Below are 22,712 nucleotides of genomic sequence, written 5' to 3' on the forward strand. Positions count from 1 at the left end.
CCATTTTGAATATGAAAATCTAGAACTCATAACTCACTTTCGGATATGATTATCTAGAAGTTTAAATGAAATACAAAAATAACCTTTTAGATTTCAAAATCTGAAATGTATAAAAATCACTTTTAAATTTGTGCATCCATAGGCAAAAATGAAATCAAGACAATGTTAAGTTATAAATTTAATGTTAAGTTATAAATTTTGCGTTGAGTGTATGTCATAAATTATATGTGTAGGAAGAAATTGCCTTCAGGGTGATAGATTGTGTAAAAATTCTTGGCAAGAATCTTGGGTTTTACGTAATGAAGAAATGTTAACCTTAACCACCACTATTTCAATTTTACACATTATTATTCCAGCTCATTCATGTGAAATGCTACTTGCCCCAGGAAAGAAAAAACATGATTCAAATTAGTGACAGTTATAGAAACGTTAAAGTTGCCGAACAATAAATCGACAACTATCAAGAAATGACCTTTTGACCTATATATGAGTGTACAGTTACAATCTGAATCACTTAACAGGAAGTGCCATAGAATTAAATAAATGGATATTCATGCAATTAACAAAAGAATAGATACTAGTGATCTGAACATTTTTCTCTGATTCTGACATTTAAACTTTATAATTAATTACAACTATAGCGTTATACAGAGGAAAAAATTGAGCATTTATGAGACAAGAAAGTATAAGTCTACAGTTACTGCTTGAAGAACGACATCGTCCACCCGACAGTAGTGTTGACAGAAGTGATGATCTCCAAACTACATCTATGGCACTAGTATAGTAATTTAATTTTGTCTTCTGGTGTTACAATATCTGTTCAGGGAGTGAGAAAAGAGTAATGAAAGGTGAAAGAATATTGTATTTAATTTGTTGATTACAATATACATCTATAGTCAAAACCTGACAGTATATAATCCTACAATTAAAACTCGGTATCACGACACTACAACAAATAAGGTAACAATCAATGCTGATAACCATTGATTGATAATTACAATAATTACAAGGATTAACACAATCAAAGGTAATCATTGGAATCCACATATTAAGAGATCTTGTCTTTAATTTCCCCTTTCAAATTGATGGGTGAGGGAGTCACCCCAAGTTTGTCTCTGAGTTGGCTGAATCGTGTATGAGTTAATGCTTTAGTGAGACAGTCAGCTATTTGATCAACTGATGGAACATAGGCTACAACAATCTCATTTTGCAGTACTTGGTCTCTGATGTAGTGCACATCAATTTCAATGTGTTTGGATCGAGTATGCATAACTGGATTTGAAGCTAGTGCCTTAGCACTCTCAAGTTATCACACCACAATGTTGGTTTTCTTGGCAGGGAGAGTTTCAATTCAGCAAGAAGTGAACGAGTCCATGTTATTTCAGTAGCTAAGTCAGCCAATGCTCTATATTCTGACTCTGTACTGGATCTTGAGACTACCTTTTGCTTCCTCGAAGACCAAGAAACAAGTGTTTCACCAAGGAAGACACATTGACCAGCCATAGATTTTCTATCATCCACACTTGTTGCCCAGTCTGCATCTGAGAATCCTACCAAGTCCAAGTCAGTTGATGGTTTGATGTGTAGGCAGTGTTGAATGGTACCTTGAAGATATCTCAATATTCTTTTTATGCCTCGCCAGTGATCTATAGTGGGAGAGCTCATGAATTGGTTGAGCTTGTTAACTGAGAATGCTATATCGAGTCTTGTGTTTATTAAGTATTGCAAAGCTCCTATAGCTTGTCTGAATATGGTTGGGTCTTGTAATTTCTCCCCTTCAGTTGTAAACTGCTTGCTGGTTATCATAGGTGTTGGACAAGATGAAGTATTTTCCATTTTGAATTTTCTCATAATGTCTCCTATGTATTTTGATTGCTTCAAGTACATGCCAGATGCATCTCTTTGAACTTCTATGCCTAAGAAGTAGTGTAGTGGACCAAGATCTTTAAGTGAAAACACATCATTGAGTTGTTTGATGAAGGATTCCAAGAACTTGGTGTTGTTCCCTGTGATAATTATATCATTCACTTATATAAGTAGGAAGTTAATGTAATTTGTACCTCTTGAAGTGAATAGTGAGGAATCACTTTATGTGTTCTTGAAACCCCAGCTGACTAAGGCATTTTTTAGGCTATCAAACCAGACTCTTGGAGCCTATTTCAATCCATAAATTGCCCTGGATAACTTGCAAACATGTTCAGATTTAGTTGAGTCTACAAATCCTTCTAGTTGATGCATAAACACAGTTTCTTTGAGATAGCCATTAAGAAATGCATTGTTTATGTCTAGCTATTTGACCTCCTAATTGAGGTGTACTGCAATTGAGAGTATGATCCGAACTGTACTGGCCTTGACAACTGGACTGAAGGTCTCTTCATAGTCCAATCCAGTTGCTTGTTGAAATCCTTTTGCTACTAATCTTACATTTCTCCTTTCAATTGTTCTATCTGCTTTGTACTTGGTCTTGAAGACCCATTTAGAACCAATGATGTTCCTGAGTGAGGTCGGGCTGTCAGGCTAATACCCGCTGACTTGGAAGTTGCTTTTGCTGGTCTTCCCGATGGCTGGCCAAAATCAGAAGAGTTTTTGGCCTTGATATGGTACCAAGAGCCAAGTTTGATTTGACATGAGTGCCTGATACTCTTTTTTCCATAACTTCTTTTCACTGTGGTCTTGAGTGCTTCTGTGACATTTTCTGGTTCCTTCTCATCTGTGGTAGTTTCAACAAACCCGACACATGGCTTCTTTGCCTTATGCATTTCAGCTTTGCTCCTGGTCCAATGAGTGTTGATGTTTGGTTCAACAAAATCTTGGTGATCTCCAGCAACTGTTTCTGTGAGATCAGGAATTTGAATGTTGTTTGGTGAATTATTTTCAAAAATTGGACTGCTCCTTGTTGAATTATTTGCAGCCTAATCTCTGCTAAAATTAACTGCACTCTCAGTTGGATTGGTTGTTCTTGTTCATCACCAAGATTGTTATCATCTGGAAGTGTGGCTGCTCCAATATGTGGGTTACCTGTAGTATGCAAAGAAAAAGGGGGAGATGAACTCTCAGTTAGTGTTTTCAAGGGACTTCTTGTATTAAGAAACCCATCATGGAATGGAAAATGTTCTTCATTGAAAACAACATGTCTTGAAGTGAAGATTCTTCCATGAGAATTTATGCATTTGTATCCTTTGTGAGAGTTACTATACCCCAAGAACACACATCTGGTTGTGTGGAATTGTAGTTTGTGCTAATTATAGGGTTTAAGACAGGGATAGCAAGCACACCCAAAGGGTTTTAAGGAATTGTAGTTAGGTTCCTTTTGAAAAAGCAATGAGTAAGGGCTTTCATTTTGAGTGACTAGAGAGAGCAATCTGTTTATGAGATAAATTGTTGTGGAGAAAGCTTCCCACAAAAAATGTAAGGGCATTTTGGCTTGTGCTAGCAATGTCAAGCCAAATTCAGCAATGTGTCTGTGTTTTCTCTCAGCTTTACCATTTTGTTGTGATGTGTAAGGGCATGACATTCTGAATTGCATACTTCTATTGCACGATTTTGCACAACTTTGTATTCACTACCACCATCACATTGGATTGTCTTAATTCTCTTGTTAAAAAAACTTTCTACCATGTTCTAAAATTGAATAAAGGTTTGTACAGTATCCGATATCTGTTTCAGAGGATAAATCCAAGTAAATCTACTAAAATCATCAATGAAGTGAACATAATATTTGAAACCAGAAGAAGATATTATTGGTGCAGGATCCCAGACAACAGTATGAACTAATTCAAGGATTTCCTTGGCATGAGAGGAATGTTTTGAAGGGTAAAAAATGCATTTTGCCATATTGACAAGCCTCACAAAAGTTAAAATGATCTCTAAGTGATAATTTCACATTACAACTTTTCAAGAATCTATCTAGGACTGTATTATTTGGATGACCAAGCCTTCTATGTCAACTCTCCTTGACAGATACATAAGCACACGAGTCCCTTTCAGTCCTTGAGAGTTGATACAAGCCATCTTTAAGTGTCCCTTTTAAAATTGGCTTCCGAGTTAACTTGTCCTTCACAAAGCAACAATTTGCATCAAACTCAACAAGAATGTTATTGTCAACAGTTAATTTTGACACACTTAATAGATTTTTTGTAATGTTGGGCACATATAAGACATCATGTAAGTTGAGTGAGTTTAGTTTTGAGGAACTTGTGGCAACAATCTACAATTTCTCACCACTTCCAACTATTAACGAGTTCTTACCACAATGATCTGCTAGATCCTCAAATTTTTCAGTTTGGTGTGTCACATGATTGCTTGCACCACTGTCAAAGTACCAATCATAATCTTGAGCAGCGCTTTGTGAGGCTAGAAAGGCATTGTGTGCTCCTTGTTTGTCACTGTCTGCTGAATAATTTGAGTTTGAATAAGACTTATCAAACATGTACCAACAGTTTACAGTTGTGTGCCTAACCTTATTGCAAACTTGGCATGTTGGTTTAGACATTCTTCCTCTTCCTTTGCCTCCTCTCCAACTTCTGAAGTTAGAGCATCTCTCGTTGTTGTTTGTGTTGAATTTGTTATCTTTGTAATCAATTTTATTAGCAACATTTTTTATGCATCAAGAGAGAGTTTGGTAAGACCATTCAGTTGATCAAGTATACTCTCAAAGGTTAGTAATTGGGCCTGCAGATCAACCCAAGTGACTAGTTTGATCAGATAGTTTGACCACCACATGGTTGTATTCAGAATCCAAACCATTTAGGGTTTGAATGATTAGATCTGAGTTGGAAATGGGACTCCCTGCAAGTTTAAGTCTGTCATCGAGATTCTTCATCTTGACCAAATATTCCTCCATCTTCATTTCTCATTTCCAGATGCTGTGAAACTCAGATTTAAGGTAGGTGATTCGAGATCTTGTGTGTGCACCGGCTAGGCTTTGGGTTTCATCCCAAAGTTGTTTTGAGGTTTCACAGTGCAACAATTGTGTTGCTATTTCAATAGTCGTTGAATTCATCAACCATCCAAGGAGTTGTGAATCATGAGCCTGCCAATCTCCAAATGCGAGTTTTGGTTTCTTGCTTGAATCTGCAAAAACTATGAATTCTTCAAGACACTCCTTTGTCCCTAGTGACGGAAGAGGCCCAAGCACAAGCCACATGCAAGCCCACCAAAGGGTAGATTTGGGCCAACCACTAGAGTTAAAGCCAAGAGGATCCAAGAAGACTGGGATATGGCTATTGACAACAAAGAAACTTCCCAATACATGATCAAAGAGGCCAAAACTCTAGTGTAGAGTAGACTTTAATTTCTTGTCAAAATTATATTAAGAATTTTATTTGTAATTTTTCCTTAGATGAAATTTGGCACCTAAAAACCAACCTTGGTTAAATTAGGATTTCTAAAACACCTAATTTTAACCAAGGCCGGTTATGATTAACCAAGACACATTTTCCACATGTTCCATATTTAACATGTGCTAAACGTTTTCCATCACATGTTAAATATGCTTCATGTGCTCCATGTGCTAAGTGGAAATTAGGCGCCGATTTCAAATTCTTTTTCATTTGAATTTCCCTCCAATTCTCTTGTTCAAATCCAGCCCTCACTTGCTATATAATGAGGTGCTTGGGTCATGTAAATTCAAGATTAATATAATTAGTGAATTGCTGCCCAAAATATGAGCCAATTTCACTTCTTGTCCAAAAGCTCTTAGGTTAGGCTATTGATCTTCAATTCTCACCTTGCCAAACCACTCTTCTTCCCTACCTAACATGCACCTTCAAGGCCACCACACCTCTTAGGAGGGCCTTGCACGTCAACCTCCATTGTGCTTTCGCCGATCATCAACAAATTCTACAATTCATGAAGGCACTTCTCCATCTCCTAGCATGTGCCCATCGAGCCTGCAACCTTTGACTGTAGAAATCACCAAGGATTTTCATGATGGATAGTTGTCTCTGTCCAACTTGACAGATACAGTGAATGGAAGACAATTTTGGGATTTTGAATCTGCAGCGGATGTCATGATTTGAATTGGATCAAAAGCTCTGATATCAAGTGAGAAAAGAGTAATGAAAGGAGAAAGAATATTGTATTTAAATTTGTTGATTACAATATACATATATAGTCAAAACCTGACAATATATAATCTTACAATTAATACCCAGTATCACGACACTACAACAAATAAGATAACAAATAAGATAACAACAAATAAGATAACAATTAATACCCAGTATCACGACACGACATTACAATAATTACAAGAATTCACACAATTAAAGACAATCATTGGAATCCACATATTAAGGGATCTTGTCTCTGATCAGGGATTATCCCATACCCTTTTTAATTTCCTGCAATTATCAAACAAAGTAAATGCCGTAACATAAGCTTTATGGCAATCCACTCACATCTGCTAGAACATACCACATGAGCCTCTTACATGCCTTTGGTTCTTGAATACCATTGCTATGTTGCCTCACCAGAAATCCCCATATATTTGTTTTCTGCCCTGTTATAAAAAAATTATTAACGTTTCTAAGTAAACTATAAAATGTGAAAGAACGATAGAGGTGACCTTCATTCCTCTGTTATATGATAAACTTTATAATAGTGAGGTAACCAGTGATAACAGTCTCAGTGAGACAGAACACTAACTTCTTAAGAGTTAAAGGATTTTGCCACCCCCAATATGCCTACTCCAGTCCCTATACAAAATGTTCAAAAATAAAAAGAAAAGAGTGCTATGTGCTTGCTTGCCTGTCCCCGTGTTGCACTAAAACAAGGTAAGCAGGATCTTGAGCAGATATCTGAAACAGCTGCCATGCAATGTAGAAGCAAGTAGTAATGCTGAAAATTTTGGAAAGTAAATTAAATGTCAACCACAAAAAATGTATGAGTCTATGTGTATGTGTTGTTAACTGGCATAAACCGTTCATGAAAGTAAAGAAGTAATCAGGTCTACCATAATCTCAACAAGAAAAATATAAATCAATCTTTTCTTACTTTGTGTATTTTCTGAAATACCCCACTAATAAGCACTAATGCAGTGTACAGTCACATTTCTATTAAAATATATAAATTATACACAATTTTCTCCAAAAGACTAGATTTCATTTCCAAATCAATGTATAGTTAAAAATTAAACCGTTGTTCATTGACAATTGGAATCTGTCATAAAACTATGGCTTGTTAAAATTCTTGAAAGGTATTTTATAATGGTAATTAGTTTTAAAATTGTGAGAACAAACCTGCCAAAACATATCAATAGAATTATCCAGAAGATTGCAGAAATCCAACTAGATTCTTTGTAGACAACCCAGACCTGATATTGCATTGAATAGTTAGGAATAGGATACCTAAATTGATCCAAGAAAAGATAACCGAAATTAAACTTCAGCATTATAGAATTGAACATCTTTGCAGGCAAAAATATTTTGACGTTGATTATCTCAACATTTAGAGTGCTCAAATAGATCATTTTCAGGACCATTGCCAACGAAAACTACTATTCCTTAACTTATTAAAATCTTTCTGCTATAGCTCCAAAATGCAATTGGTAGCATATATATCTAGATGTTTGACTTCTCTGGTAGGCATTAAATTAACCAAGTAGAAACCCCATTTTACATAACAAATGGCCTCAAATTAGGAAATCAAAACAAATATCTTTTCCCAGAATTAACTTATGGTTTCCAGAAGAAACAGACCATTTCCTTACATTCTCTTGAATCTTGTCCCGTCTTACTACAATAAGCAGAATGCAGAAAATCATATAGCGAGTTCGGAAAGTTAGATAGTTATACACTCTGCACGGATAAAACCAATTAACTTGAATACTTCTAACAGAATGTAACACCACTACGATGCCCTTGAATGTGTGAAAGTAATTAAGAGTAATTTAAAAAGGTCTTCGACTAATTCTCTAGAACAATATTTCTGTAAACAAAGAGAATAGACCTATTTTAACTTTAAAGGGGCATAAATGCTTCTAACCAAGCAGAATTTTATAAGAGTGAGATGTGATTTTATTAAACAATAGGGAGGCCAAACATATATTTTTTACCATCAAAATTTTTCGTATAGAATTTTAGACTTTTTATTATAAAAGATGTGATTCCAAGCATAACAACATAAATATTACTAAAATTGTTTTGCCTCCTTGAACGACCTTAATCCTTTATTTTATGAAATAGATTTGCATTTGTATGATTTACTAAGACTAAAAAACTGTAGACATACTGCTAGAGCCACAACGTTGAGGTAGAAGTCAACTAGTGTTGCTACCAACAACCTGCAAACATTTTGGAGTTTATCATATTCAGTTAAATGAAAAATAATCGGGACAAACTGCAACTTCAAAGAAAACTTTCTAACATGAACATGCAAATGCAAAGATGTAAATATCTACAAGGCATAATTTAGGAAATGAAGACTAAAAACACCTGTTATCCTGTTAGATTTGCATCTTTGAAAATAATGTAGTCCGCTATGCATAACCATTACAAATACATTGCTTACATGAGCAAGTAATTTTATTAGTGCTTTATTATCTGTTTTTGGATTATGCTGACATCAAGTTAACATATAGCTATGCATTTTGGCACTAAAATCAAATAATGAAGATTACCACACATCAAGCAAATATATCCTCAGCTTCCTCAAAAACTGGTTTTTATAAGGCTTGAGAAGATTCTTGTTGCATGATGATAAACTTTAATTAAAATTGAACCCATTACATCAAAATTGAAAACAGAATAACTCGATCAATGCAGAAGATACCACAAATAAAGTGATAATGAGGTAATCAAACTTCTCCTAATTAAACAAGTAAAACAAATGAAAAAGGAATGTTCCATCTCACGAGAAGTACAAAAATAATACATATCTCATTCATGTAGCTTGAGCTTGTATAGGAAGGTTCAATCATTCTTGTGTTGACAACAAGGATAGTAACATCAAATAATGCTTAATAATAACAAATATGAAGCACTTACGGAGTTAAAAGCTCTACTCGGAAAGGAGAACCATCAGTGACAAAAGTGTACACCAAAGTTCCAAGCATGACGACACCCAAAATGCTGAAAAGTATTCTCAGGGTCATGACCGAAGAATGCTTTCTTTGTGGTATTGTGTCATTCCTATGTAAATGTGAGTCAATCAGAACCGATGATGAAAATCAAAATCTAGAGATTATACAAAAAATCACACAGCTAAGTAGACCATAAACCTGGATTCTATATATATCATCAGTATTCATATATATATGTATAGTTTACAGGACATGGAAAAAAAATAATTAATAACACAATTTACTTCAGCAACAGAAAGAAAGAACTCTATCATTTTTTTTCACTAACTGTAATCAAACTCAAGAAACCTAACTATCCTCATATTGATTAAGGGATTAAAGGAAGAAAATTAATATATTCATTTCAGAATCAACAGACTCTCCAAGAAGATTATTAAAAAATTAGAAGCATAAGCTAGATGACAGCTAGACTCTAGAGTGACACCATTATGCATTGATCAAGAAAATATACAAGATTTAAAAAAGAATGGCAAATATTGAAAACTCGACTCTGTACTAGTGATTCTGTAGATATACTTGTTTGGATGCCGCAACAGAACATATTGAATAGGATCCTGTGAAGATTCTTGAGATGACAGCTTCAAAAATTGCACAACAATATAGGCAGATGTAGTGATGCTGAAACAATTGAAAAACATACCAAAAAGATGAATTAGCACTTCTGAGATTCTTTTGAATGACCATAAACAAGATAAGAAACAACACAGAAACTAATAATCAATCTGAGCTTTTATACATATGAGAGGAACCCTTACATTTTATTCGTATTATGAAATCAGATTATTGTTGCCAGTTTTCTCCATAGGTGTAACAAATGATAGGAAAACATAAAAAATAAAAAAAAAATAAAAATTGAATCTAGTAGACTATTCTTCTCTCCTCAGAAAAAATTTAAGTAAGAAATATGAAAAGATAACTACAATGTGACTTACTATTAGTATAAAACAAATAACCAGATTAACTAATCTTTAGATGAGTCATAAGAAAAAATTTATTACGCATTACATAAATTTATTTCAAAGATGAAGAAAATTAGCATTATCATCAGATCCTTGAACCACTTGTTCCACACACAATTATATAGCACTGAGGGTTATATTTAAACCAAAAGTAAGGAACCATGACATCTAATTGGATTTTTATTTTGTGTGGCAGTTATAGCCGAATAAGGTAATAGAATTTGGAAAAAGTCATAGAAAAAGTAGAGATCTTGTAAAAAGTTTTTGCTCATTGCTCCGATAATATGTTCTACATATTAATACTAGCCTGGGTGAAGCAATATTACATATTATTCAATTAAAATAACATCAAACAACGATAGAAAATTATACCTTCCAAGGAAAACAAGCAAAACAATCCATAGAATTGAGCTAATGAAGTTTGATTCCTTGTAAGCAACCCAGATCTGATGTGACAGACGATGCATGTCAGAGCTTATGAATCTTCGCTCGAGAAGTGATTTTAACATAATATCAATTAGGCTAAGTTCTTTTAAGCATTACGCATGTATTAGAGTGATTTTAAGTCCATATTTAGTCAGCTTATTTTGGAGAAACAATCAAACTTTTGTTAGCTTCATGAGACATTCTGAGAAATAAGTGGTCATTTCTCCAAAAACAACCCAACAAATGCACATAATTAGAAAATTGCTAGTCATTTGTTTTAAAGATAAGTGACATAATATACAAAAAAAAAAAAAGAGTAGGAAATACATTATAAAGGTCTCCCCAACTTGACTTGAATTCCTACGAAAAATTATAAGAGTGCATAGCACAAGTGATGAGTTTCCAGGAGAAACTGCACTGAACTTTTCAGAGGAAGTTGTACAATTGAAATTTCGCATTAGCACAATTAAAACCAGACATGAAGTGTCAACTTTATTTCTCACTCAACACAAGATCAGTCCACTGACAAATCCAGTGCAGCACATATTTTAAATTAGAATTTAATAACTTCTCTTCGCAAAAGTTTATCATTAGTCATGTCCCTTTCTCTATCTAAAACTGCTGTTGGTATCTTAGCATCACTAAATATCTTAGTTTATTCTGTCATTGCAGTAATCACTTTAAATAATGTATAGATTCCTCATGGAGTAAAATATCGCAGTTTCAATTAAAATCATAAACGTAATACGTGTTGTCACTCGCAGTCTAAATAAAATACTGAAGCAATTAACGAAGTCAAGTAGTTCGTTGACTTACACCCAAAGCTACAACGTTGATGTAGAAATCAATCAAAGTTGCTCCCATCCACCTGAACCAAAACTTTGTTCATTCCGAGAGAAAACAGTGAACTAAAATACAGAAAATAAGTACCGATTGGATGAACTTTCCCAATGGCAATCACAAGAAAAACCAAAATTAAACAAACTTCGTCTAACTTCAAAAAATTAAGATACATAAATTGATTTAATATTTAAAAAATAATTTATGTTTTCGTGTTTATGATATGAAAACATAATTCTATGATCGTTGTATTCCGGTACTAAAGAAATATAGAGAGAGGTTACGGTTTGAGGAGTTCTTTATGAAACGGAAGACCATCGGTGAAGAGAGTGTAAAGAAGGGTAGCAAGCATGAGAAGTCCCACAACAGTGAAGAGAGTTCTCAAACCGGTTGCCACTGAAATTTTCGCCATTGAGATTCACAGAGAGAAGCAATTGCAAATAACAGCGAAGAAAATTAAGAACAAAGATGCAATTTGTGGTTTAAATGTGACCACACAAGACTGAATAAACCATAAAGTAAACTACATCATTTGAATTTGACTCATCGAATTAATAAAGTAAATACATCATTTGAATTTGACTCATCGAATTAATAAAGTAAATACATCATTTGAATTTGACTCATCGAATTAAGGTAGATAAGGTAACTATTGTAAATTTATGAATATTTTAAATTCTCAAAATTAATATAATGAATAGAAAAGTATATAAAACTTTCTTTGTTATTAATATTAAAATAAATCTGAAAAATTGAAGAAAAGGATATAAAAAGATGTGATACTATTTATGTAAAAAAATTCAGGCGATTTAGTTATTTGAAAAAAAAAAGAATATAAAATAAATAAATATTTAAACGATTTAGGTTAAAGTTGAAATTAGGATGTTCCATCCTTAAATTCAACTGACTGAATTAGGTTTTATCTTAATAAGTTTTCTTTTAGCACATCTACAACGATTTTATGAGTCATCAAATCTAATCAATTAAATAATATATGTATGATAAAAATAATACTTATTATGATGAATAATTATTAAAATTAGTATGCATATTAGTACACAAAATAATAAAAATGATATATTATATTATTAGCATTAGCTGTTGCTATTGGCGTGATTCGAATATTGGATTATACTGTTACTAAAACCTAAAATCCACCACTTATGATAATATAACTAATTAAAATAGGATATACGTAAGATCATTATTCAGAACTCATATTCAAAATATGCATCTTGAATATGATATCTTAAATCTAATATTAATATTTTAAATATATTTGGAATCATTGAAAATAGAATTAAACTAATTTGATTATATTTGTTTTTCAAAATTAAATAAATTTATAATTTTTAATCAAATATGTTATCTACATATTAAACTTGAAAAATATAAAATCAGATCAAAACACATTTTTTTATTACAAACAACTTACATGTCATGTCTGCAAGCTTGTTATTATTTTGTATGAGAAAAGCTTGTTATTATTTTGTATGAGAGTTTCTCATGACAACTTTATCAAACTTCAACTCTAAGTTAATTATTTTTATAGTCTTGAACTTCGTTTAATATAATATAAAAAAAACTTTTTTTATGCAGCATAAAATTAATATTACGAAATATATTCAATATGAGAGTATAATTTTAACATTTTTATGATATAATTATTATTTATGTCTTAAAAATAGTGTTGGAATATTTTTTTCTGTAATTTTTCATTTTTTAAAGGCTTATGAACATACGTTTATATTATTACGAATTTGATTGTTTAAACATTTTACTATATTTTTAACTTAATCTTTTGCGCTCATTATATTTTAGATTTATAAATGTTCAAAAATAATATATTTAATAAATTAAAGGAATGAACTCTTAACAATAAGTTGAAGTTCTTTTCGTGATTAATATAAATTAACTCTTATAAAATAGTTAAAAAAAAATAACCATTCCATGCTACATAACTAATTATTTTTTAAAAAGTGATTGTCAAGTTTATTTTTTATTGTTTTTCTTTTATCAATGTTTATCAAGGGTGCTGCTAATGTGAATCATACTTAAAAGGTTAGTTTGTCACTAATTTTACAGAATAGGTTAACACATTTTGTCCATCAGTTCAGTTCAAGTTTCTAAGGCAAAATCTGTTGATCCATTTTTTAATTAAAAATAAAACAATAATTTATTTTTTTCTATTATATAATTAAATATATATATATATATATATATATTAAAATATATGACGGAATTGGCCTCCCAAGATAGTTCTCCTCGTGGAAGGATAAAAGATTTAAACTCCATTGACGAGAGTAGACGTAGTAAGTAATACTCCGCAAAGTATGCTTCAACAATATGAGGAGTGAATGTCGAGAACAATGACTAATTTTGAAGTGTTATTTAAAGAATGTTAAAAGAAATGGAAGAACAGTTCTGAACCAGTAAGATTGGCTGAATCAACAATATCTGTTCTAAGAAGTCTCGAGTCTTTGAAAGAGATGCGACTACGACTTATTTATCAATATTCTTTAGTCGAATATAATTCTTGCATGGGTAGAGGCGTTCCAAAAAAATACAACATCAAGAATCCAATTTCCTATTTTTAATGGTGATAATTTAAATCATTGGTTATATAAATATGATAATCTCTTTCTCATCCATAATGATGACATTAAGGTTCACCTATTATCCTTCATGTTGAAAGACCCGTCCTTGAATGACATATTGCTTTGTCAAAATATAGAGATTTGTTATTCCTTATCCTGAAGAGATTATGGTGATTTAGACAAAGAAAGATTCGGGGATAATTGGATTGATACTTGTGTAAATTTCTACTTATACCATTATACCATTTTTCTTGCAAAAATTAGTAAATTCACCATTTCTATAAGTACTTATACATTATGAATGTACCTGTTTCTTTCTCTACACAGCTTTTGAAAGTATAAAAAACATCTAATTTTTCTGCTAAGAAATATATCCAAGTTTTACGACTATAATTATCAATGAAAGTAGTTAGCTACCTTTTTGGAAATGGGTGTAATAGGGTTGCATATGCCAGCATGTACCAAAGGTTTTGAGAAGCTCTCCATGTGCTCTCTTTTGGAAATCGATCCCTTTGTTAGTTTTCTCGCTAGATAGTCTTTACAAATTTTGGAGAGGGACTTGAGTTGATGAGAATCAACTAAAGGTGACTTTTTATAATGAAGAACAAGATCATTCGCCTTCACATTTAAAGTTTTTCTTGTTAATCTTTGCAAAAGATAAAGCCCAAGCCCAAGAAGGCCAAAGCCCACAAAAGCCCAAAGACCATCCCATGAAGGGCAAGGCCAAGTTTTAAATAAATATTGTTTAGAAAGGTGCTTAGAGGGAAACATTAGAAACTTCTATTGTTAAAGCATCTTTTAGTCTTTAGTTAAGAGTCTTAGGGGGGGGGGTGTTAGTAGATAGGTGTAGGAGTAAATAAGGAGGTGCCAAAGTGAGAGAAAGGATCACACCTTCCTCATGCTTTGTTTTAGGCGCAAATTCTAGAAGCTTTTTGGGAGGGAGTTTTTTGAATTTGTGTAGCTTACATTTCAGCACCTTAGGCTATAAATAGAGGTGCTCTCTTTGTAAATTGGAGATTGGAATTAATCTAAGAAAACTCTACTCAAATTTTGAGTGAACTTTGGAGAGCTTTTGGAGCCTTCTTCTCTAGTCTTATCTTGATGGATCAATGGAGTCCTCAAGTGGCGGCATCACTCTTATCTAGGAGCATTCCACACTTCTAGTGGCGAGATCATCCAACATCCTTCCATCTTCATGAGCACTCTCTTCTCCTTCCTTCCTTCTCTTTCAATTGTTCATGTTGTCTTGTGTTCTTGAGTTGTTTGGTTCGGCTTTTCTATTTTTTCCAGCACCTATGTTCTGTTCTTGCCTTTTAATTACACTTTTGTTCGGTTCAAATGTTTGCTTATTCAATTCTGTTCGGTTCCTTTAATTGTACCTCTCTTTGTTGATTCAATTTGACAATATGTGGAGCATCCAAATGAGTTTGGGATTTGGTACTAGTTTTTGGTGAGTTCTTGTCTTAGAACAATGATCCAACTCTAAGAAAAGTGCTTCTATAATGTCCAGCTCAAGGTGATTCCTAAGAATGTCAAGAATCATTCTCTATATGGCTAGTGGAATCACATCATGAGTGGTGGCATGTCATTCACCATTTTTTGTTGCTCAAGAGTCTTCAGGTCTTTAAAGCCCAAATGTTCATATTTACAGTGTCATAACTGAGTTGAATCTTCTGTAATTGTATTAAAACAAGCTATCGCATTTGATTGAGGCTTAACAGATAAAATGAACATTCTATTTGAGTACATTCTTACTTCCATGATTAAGCCTTTCTCTTAGTGATAGACCTTACATCTTCCATGTTGGAAGAGGATTGTGAATCCCTTCTTTTGCAAATGTCCAATACTCAATAAGTTGATTTTTAGCTTAGGTACATAGAATACTTCAATGATATGGGAGATTCTATTTAACTATCTTTGTTTGTTAATTTGTTTCTCTCTTTAATTTTTGTTTGTTATTTAACTATCTTTAATTCTATGCAACAGTCTCTCTGTTGTGTGGTTTGCATGGGAGAAGCGTGATTAGGTATGAAATGCAGGGTGTAGAAATAAACAGAAAAAAAAAATTGAAACACAAACAGCTGGATTTATATAGAATGTGGTGAGGGCCCATTGATGAGGTGAAGTCACTGAAATAGTGAGGGGTAATGTGGGAAATAAGGATAAGACAAATTGAGACATGTTTTAAGAAAGTAATCCTCCTTAACTAAAATTACTTTTAAAATGATTTCATTTATATTTAATGATATAATTAAAAAAAATAAACATATAATTTATTTTATTTTTGCATAAAATATTTTAAAATTGTTTTAACTTAAAATTAATTTTTAAATTCAGAATAATTTTGCATATATTAATTTACATTCATGTTGGAATTATATTTTTTATTTCATTTTAAACTTTAAATATTTATACCTATATATATAAATAGTTTTTTTTGCATATCCTCTGTATCAAAAACTTCTCACTATTCTCATTCTAATTTTTTTCATCTTTTTTACCTGCATTGCGTTTTTGTATATAAGATTTTGTATTGGTTTACATATGTCATCATCAAGCGCATTAAGTTTGGTCTGTTAATTGAATTAAGAGAAAAGATTACTGGAATATGATTACTAAAGTTATTAAAAAAAAAATTATTTGTATATTTAATTAAAGATTTAGTTTTAATAAATCTTATTAAATATATAATAGATATATATAATCTCTTTTATTTAATTTTTAATATTAAACATTATTATATATAAATAATAAAAGAAAAGATACAGAAGCGCAACACCTACGATAAAATAAAAGATACAGAAGCGCAGCACCTACGTTCCGCTACTAGATATAAATTAGGAAAATTATACCGTTCTTATATTACAATATCAAGAATTTTTTAATTTTACAATTTGTTTTGGTAAAAAATATAATAACATAATGAAAAGACACCACGACAGAAACTAACATTTTTCAAAAGCTTGATGATGGGGAAAAGACAGCACGACAGGAGATAACTCGCTGAAGAATAATTTTGCGAAAAATGAGTATGAAGACAATAAACATCTGAAACACGTGGCTGACATAGCGGATTCAGTGTTTGATGGATTGTGTAAAAATTCTTGGCAAGAATCTTGGGTTTTACATAATGAAGAAACGTTAACCTTAACCACCACTATTTCAATTTTACACATTATTGTTCTAGCTCATTCTGATAAACTTTATAATAGTGAGGTAACCAGTGATAACAGTATCAGTGAGACAGAACACTAACTTCTTAACAGTTAAAGGATTTTGCCACCCCAAAAATATTACTTCATGCCTACTCCAGTCCCAATACAAAATGTTCAAAAATAAAAAGAACAGAGTGCCATGTGCTTGCTTGCCTGTCCCCGTGTTGCACTAAAACAAGGTAAGCAGGATCTTGAGCAGATATCTGAAACAGCTGCCATGCAATGTAGAAGCAAGTAGTAATGCTGAAAATTTTGGAAAGTAAATTAAATGTCAACCACAAAAAATGTATGAGTCTATGTGTATGTGTTGTTAACTGGCATAAACCGTTCATGAAAGTAAAGAAGTAATCAGGTCTACCATAATCTCAACAAGAAAAATATAAATCAATCTTTCCTTATTTTGTGTATTTTCTGGAATATCCCACTAATAAGCACTAATACACTGTACAATCACATTTTTATTAAAATATATAAATTATACACACGTTTCTCCAAAAGACTAGTTTTGATATCAAAATCAATGTATAGATAAAAATTAAACGGTTGTTCATTGACAATTGGAATCTGTCATAAAACTACGGCTAGTTAAAATTCTTGAAAGGTATTTTCTAATGGTAACTAGTTTTAATTACCAACCAATGAGCAAAATTAAAATTGTGAGAACAAACCTGCCAAAACATATCAATAGAATTATCCAGAAGATTGCAGAAATCCAACTAGATTCTTTGTAGGCAACCCAGACCTGATATTGCATTGAATAATTAGGAATAGGATACCTAAATTGATCCAAGACAAGATTACGGAAATTAAACTTCAGCATTATAGAATTGAACATCTTTGCATGCAAAAATATTTTGACGCTGATAATCTCAACATTTTTTAGAGTGCTCAAATAGATCATTTTCAGGACTACTGCCAATGAAAACTACTACTCCTCAACTTATTAAAATCTTTCTGCTATAGCTCCAAAATGCAATTGGTAGCTTATATATCTAGATGGCTGACTTCTCAGGTAGGCATTAAATGAAACCAAGCAGAAACCCCATTGCAGGTAATTTTACATAATCAAATGGCCTCAAATTAGGAAATCAAAACAAATCTCTTTTCCCACAATTAACTTATGATTTCCAGAAGAAACAGACCACTTCCTTACATTCTCTTGAATCTTGTCCTATCTTACTACAATAAACAGAATGCAGAAAATCAAATAGCTGAGTTCGGAAAGTTTGATAGTTATACACTCAGAACGGATAAAACCAATTAACTTGAATACATCTAACAGAATGTAACACCAATACATGCCCTTGAATGTGTGAAAGTAATTAAGAGTCATTTAAAAGGTCTTCGAGAATAATTCTCTAGAACAATACTTGTTTAATCAGTAAACAAAGAGAATACACCTACTTTAACTTTAAATGGGGCATAAATGCTTCTAACCAACCAGATTATAAGAGTGAGATGTGATTTTATTATAGAATAGGGAGACCAAACATATGTTTTTTACCAACAAAATTTTTCATATAGAGTTTTAGACTTTTTATTATAAAAAATGTGATTCCAAGCATATCAATATAAATATTATTAGAAATTGTTTTGCCTACTTGAACCTTAATTCTTTGTTTTATGAAATAAATTTGCATCTGTATGATTTACAGCTGCTAAAATTAAAAAAAATGTAGACATACTGCTAGAGCCACAACGTTGATGTAGAAGTCAACTAGTGTTGCTACCAACCACCTGCAAACATTTTGGAGTTTATCATATTCACTTTAATGAAAAATAACTGGACAAGCTGCAACTTCAAAGAAAATTTTCTAACACGAGCATGCAAATGCAAAGATGTAAATATCTATGCTTGAATAAGACACAGCAAGTAGTCTTGGTGAATATTTAATTTAGGAAATGAAGACCAAAAAACACCTCTTAGATTTGTATATTTCAAAATAATGTAGTCCGCCTCTATGCATAAGCATTACAGTTACATCAGATACATTGCTTACATGAGCAAGTTATTTTGTTACTGCTTTACTATCTGTATTTGGATTACGCTGAGATCAAGTTAACATATAACTATGCATTTTGGCACTAAACTCAAATAATGAAGATTACCACACATCAAGCAAATATATCCTCAGCTTCCTAAAAAACTTGTTTTTCTAAGGCTTGAGAAGGTTCTTGTTGCATGATGATAAACTTACTTTAAAACTGAAGCTATTACCTCAAAATTGAAAACAGAATAACTTGATGAATGCAGAAGATAACACAAATAAAGTGATAATGAGGTAATTAAACCAGTAAAACAGATGAAAAAGGAATGTTTCATCTCACGAGATACATATCTCATTCATGCAACTTGAGCTTATATAGGAAGGTTCGATCATTCTTGTGTTGACAAATAATATGAAGCACTTACGGAGTTAAAAGTTCTACTCGGAAAGGAGAACCATCAGTGACAAGAGTGTACACCAAAGTTACAAGCATGACGGCACCCAAAATGCTGAAAAGTATTCTTAGAATCATGACCGAAGAATGCTTTCTTTGTGGTGCTGTGTCATTCCTAAGTAAATGTGAGTCAATTAGAACCGATGATGAAAATCTAAAGATTTATACACAAAATCACACAGCTAAGTAGACCATGAACCTGGCCTCTGTACATATCATCCAACACCCTTTATTCATATATGTATAGTTTACTGGACATGGAACAAAAATAATTAATAACACAATTAACTTTAGCAACAGAAAGAAAAAACTCTGGTTCATTTTTTTGGCTTCACTAACTGTTAATCAAACTCAAGAAACCTAACTATCCTCATATTGATTAAAGGAAGAAAATTAATATATACATTTCAGAATCAACGGACTATCCAAGAAGATTACTAAAAAAATAGAAGCATAAGCTGGATGACAGCTAGACTCTAGAGTGACACCATTATGTATGATCAAGAAAATATACAAGATTTAAAAAAGAATGGCAAATATTGAGATAACTCGACTCTTTACTAGTGATTCTGTAGATATACTTGTTTGGATGCCGCAACAGAACATAATACATAGGATCCTGTGAAGATTCTTGAGAAGACAGCTTCAAAAATTGCACAACAATATAGGCAGATGTAGTGATGCTGAAACAATTGAAAAACATACCAAAAAGATGAATTAGCATTTCTGAGATTCTTTTGAATGACCATAAACAAGATAAGAAACAACACAGAAACTAATAATCAATCAGAGCTTTTATACATATGAGAGGAACCCTAACATTTTATTTGTATTATGAAATCAGAGTATTGTTGCCAGCTTCTCCATAGGTGTAACAAATGATAGGAAAACATAAAAAGAAATGAATCTAGTAGACTATTCTTCTCTCCTCAGAAAAAATTTAAGTACGAAATATGAAAAGATAAATGTGACTTACTATTAGTATAACACAAATAACCAAGATTAACTAATCTTTAGATGAGTCATAAGAAAAAAGTTATTATGCATTACATAAATTCATTTCAAAGATGAAGAAATTAGCATTATCCATCAGATCCTTGAACCACTTGTTCCTCACACAATTATATATCACTGAGAGTTATATTTAAACCAAAAGTAAGGAACCATGACATCTAATTGGATTTTTATTTTGTCTGACAGTTATAGACGAATAATGTAATAGAATTTGGAAAAAGTCATAGTAAAAGTAGAGATCTTGTAAAAAGTTTTTGCTCATAGCTCCCATAATATGTTCTACATATTAATACAGTCTGGGTGAAGCAATATTACATATTATTATTCAATTAAAATAAAATCAAACAACGATAGAAAATGATACCTTCCAAAGCAAACAAGCAAAACAATCCACAGAATTGAGCTAATGAAGTTTGATTCCTTGTAAGCAACCCAGATCTGATGTGACAGACGATGCATGTCAGAGCTTATGAAACTTCGCTCGAGAAGTGATTTAAACATAATATCAATTAGGCTAAGTTCTTTTAAGCATTACGCATGTAGTAGAGTGATTTTAAGTCCATATTTGGTTCAGCTTATTTTGGAGAAACAATCAGACTTTTGTTAGCTTTATGAGACATTCTGAGAAATAAGTGGTCATTTCTCCAAAAACAACCCAACAACACAAATGCACATAATTTGAAAATTGCGAGTCATTTGTGTTAAAGATAAGTGACATAATATACACACAAAAAAAACAAGTAGGAAATACATTATAAAGGTCTCCCCAACTTGACTTGAATTCCTATGAAAAATTATAAGAGTACATAGCACAAGTGATGAGTTTCCAGTAGAAAAAACTGCACTGAACTTTTGTACAGTTGAATTTCGCATTAGCACAATTAAAACCAGACATGAAGTGTCAACTTTATTTCTCACTCAACACAAGATCAGTCCACTGACAAATCCAGTGCAGCACATATATTTTAAATTAGAATTTAATAACTTTTCTTTGCAAAAGTTTATCATTAATCATGTCCCTTTCTCTATCTAAAACTGATGTTGGTATCTTAGCATCACTAAATATTTTAGTTTATTCTCTCATTGCAGTAATCACTTTAAATAATGTATAGATTCCTCATGGAGTAAAATATCGCAGCTTCAATTAAAATTATAAACGTAATACGTGTTGTCACTCGCAGTCTAAATAAAATACTGAAGCAATTAACGAAGTCAAGTAGTTTGTTGACTTACACCCAAAGCTACAACGTTGATATAGAAATCAATCAAAGTTGCTCCCATCCACCTGAACCAAATAAAATTTGGGAAAACTTTGTTCATTCCGAGATAAAGCAGAGAACTAATATACAGAAAATAAGTTCATGAACTTTCCCAATGCAATCACAAGAAAAATTAAAATTAAACAAACTTCGTCTAACTTTAAAAAACTAAGATACATAAAATGATTTTAATATTTAAAAATTAATTTATGTTTTCGTGTTTTTGATATGAAAACATAATTCTATGATCGTTGTATTCTGGTACTAAAGAAATAAGAGTGTTGATTCAGCAAAGAAATCAGAGTAACTAAAATTTGGTGTAAACATGTGTTGATGAGATAGAGAGAGATTACGGTGTGAGGAGTTCTTTACGAAAGGGAAGACCATCGGTGAAGAGAGTGTAAAGAAGGGTAGCAAGCATGAGAAGTCCCACAACAGTGAAGAGAGTTCTCAAACCGGTTGCCACTGAAATTTTCGCCATTGAGATTCACAGAGAGAAGCAATTGCAAATAGCAGTGAAGAAAATTAAGAACAAAGATGCGATTTGTGGTTTATATGTGACCACCAACACAAGAGTGAATACACCATAAAGTAAGTTATATCAGTTGAATTTCTTGACTCGTGCATTAAGGTGGATAAGGTACTATTGTAAATTTATGAATATTTTAAATTCTCAAAATATAATATAATACAGGAGTGTAATGAAAACGTTTTTTATTGTTAATATTAAAATAAATCTGAAAATTTGAAGAAAAAGGATATAAAAATATGATACAATTTATATAAGAAAATTCAAGTGGTTTAGTTATTTGAAAAAAATATTTAAACGATCTAAGTTAAAGATGAAAATAGGATGTTTTTCATCCTTAAATTCAACT

The 22,712-nt window shown here is 32.0% G+C and overlaps 2 protein-coding genes across 7 annotated transcripts; both read right to left on the reverse strand.

The window, feature by feature from the left end:
* Nucleotides 1-535: 535 nt before the first annotated feature.
* Nucleotides 536-11,874, reverse strand: LOC137828816 (uncharacterized). 6 transcript variants are annotated; one of them, XR_011083978.1, is made up of 11 exons: nucleotides 11,592-11,807; nucleotides 11,284-11,335; nucleotides 10,414-10,487; nucleotides 9,599-9,700; nucleotides 8,988-9,131; nucleotides 8,233-8,284; nucleotides 7,242-7,315; nucleotides 6,751-6,840; nucleotides 6,418-6,502; nucleotides 6,314-6,344; nucleotides 536-820 (listed from the first exon to the last, which is right to left on the reverse strand). XR_011083978.1 is itself a non-coding variant. In XM_068635532.1 (10 exons), exons 1-9 carry the CDS (start codon nucleotides 11,717-11,719, stop codon nucleotides 6,460-6,462), a joined length of 759 nt encoding a protein of 252 aa, XP_068491633.1. In that variant the 5' UTR covers nucleotides 11,720-11,807; the 3' UTR covers nucleotides 6,058-6,344; nucleotides 6,418-6,459. The 6 variants fall into 6 exon arrangements, 4 of the variants coding, with proteins under 4 accessions (XP_068491633.1, XP_068491632.1, XP_068491635.1 ...); XR_011083979.1 differs by having other exon boundaries at nucleotides 582-820; nucleotides 6,434-6,502; nucleotides 11,592-11,808; XM_068635532.1 differs by lacking the exon at nucleotides 536-820 and having other exon boundaries at nucleotides 6,058-6,344.
* Nucleotides 11,875-17,143: 5,269 nt separating this feature from the next.
* LOC137828815 (uncharacterized) lies at nucleotides 17,144-22,432 on the reverse strand. Its single transcript, XM_068635530.1, has 8 exons — nucleotides 22,188-22,432; nucleotides 21,809-21,860; nucleotides 20,940-21,013; nucleotides 20,143-20,244; nucleotides 19,533-19,676; nucleotides 18,805-18,856; nucleotides 17,788-17,861; nucleotides 17,144-17,362 (listed from the first exon to the last, which is right to left on the reverse strand). The coding sequence occupies exons 1-8, from the start codon at nucleotides 22,313-22,315 to the stop codon at nucleotides 17,209-17,211; spliced, it is 780 nt and encodes a 259-aa protein (XP_068491631.1). The 5' UTR covers nucleotides 22,316-22,432; the 3' UTR covers nucleotides 17,144-17,208.
* Between the last annotated feature and the right edge of the window lie 280 nt (nucleotides 22,433-22,712).

Source organism: Phaseolus vulgaris, chromosome 7 (assembly GCF_000499845.2).
Source record: "Phaseolus vulgaris cultivar G19833 chromosome 7, P. vulgaris v2.0, whole genome shotgun sequence".
Taxonomy (NCBI): Eukaryota; Viridiplantae; Streptophyta; class Magnoliopsida; order Fabales; family Fabaceae; genus Phaseolus; species Phaseolus vulgaris.

Bases quoted from the DNA above. Each gene is read 5' to 3' on its own strand.
- LOC137828816 (XM_068635531.1), bottom strand. From the start codon at position 11,719: ATGGCGAAAATTTCAGTGGCAACCGGTTTGAGAACTCTCTTCACTGTT. The intron at 8,285-8,987 runs GTAAGTGCTTCA...AAATGTTTGCAG, and splicing joins CGAGTAGAGCTTTTAACTCC to GTTGTTGGTAGCAACACTAG. The intron at 7,316-8,232 runs GTATGTCTACAG...ATGCAATATCAG, and splicing joins TCAACGTTGTGGCTCTAGCA to GTCTGGGTTGTCTACAAAGA.
- LOC137828815 (XM_068635530.1), bottom strand. From the start codon at position 22,315: ATGGCGAAAATTTCAGTGGCAACCGGTTTGAGAACTCTCTTCACTGTT. The intron at 19,677-20,142 runs GTATATCTACAG...ACATTTACTTAG, and splicing joins CTGTTGCGGCATCCAAACAA to GAATGACACAGCACCACAAA. The intron at 18,857-19,532 runs GTAAGTGCTTCA...AAATGTTTGCAG, and splicing joins CGAGTAGAACTTTTAACTCC to GTGGTTGGTAGCAACACTAG.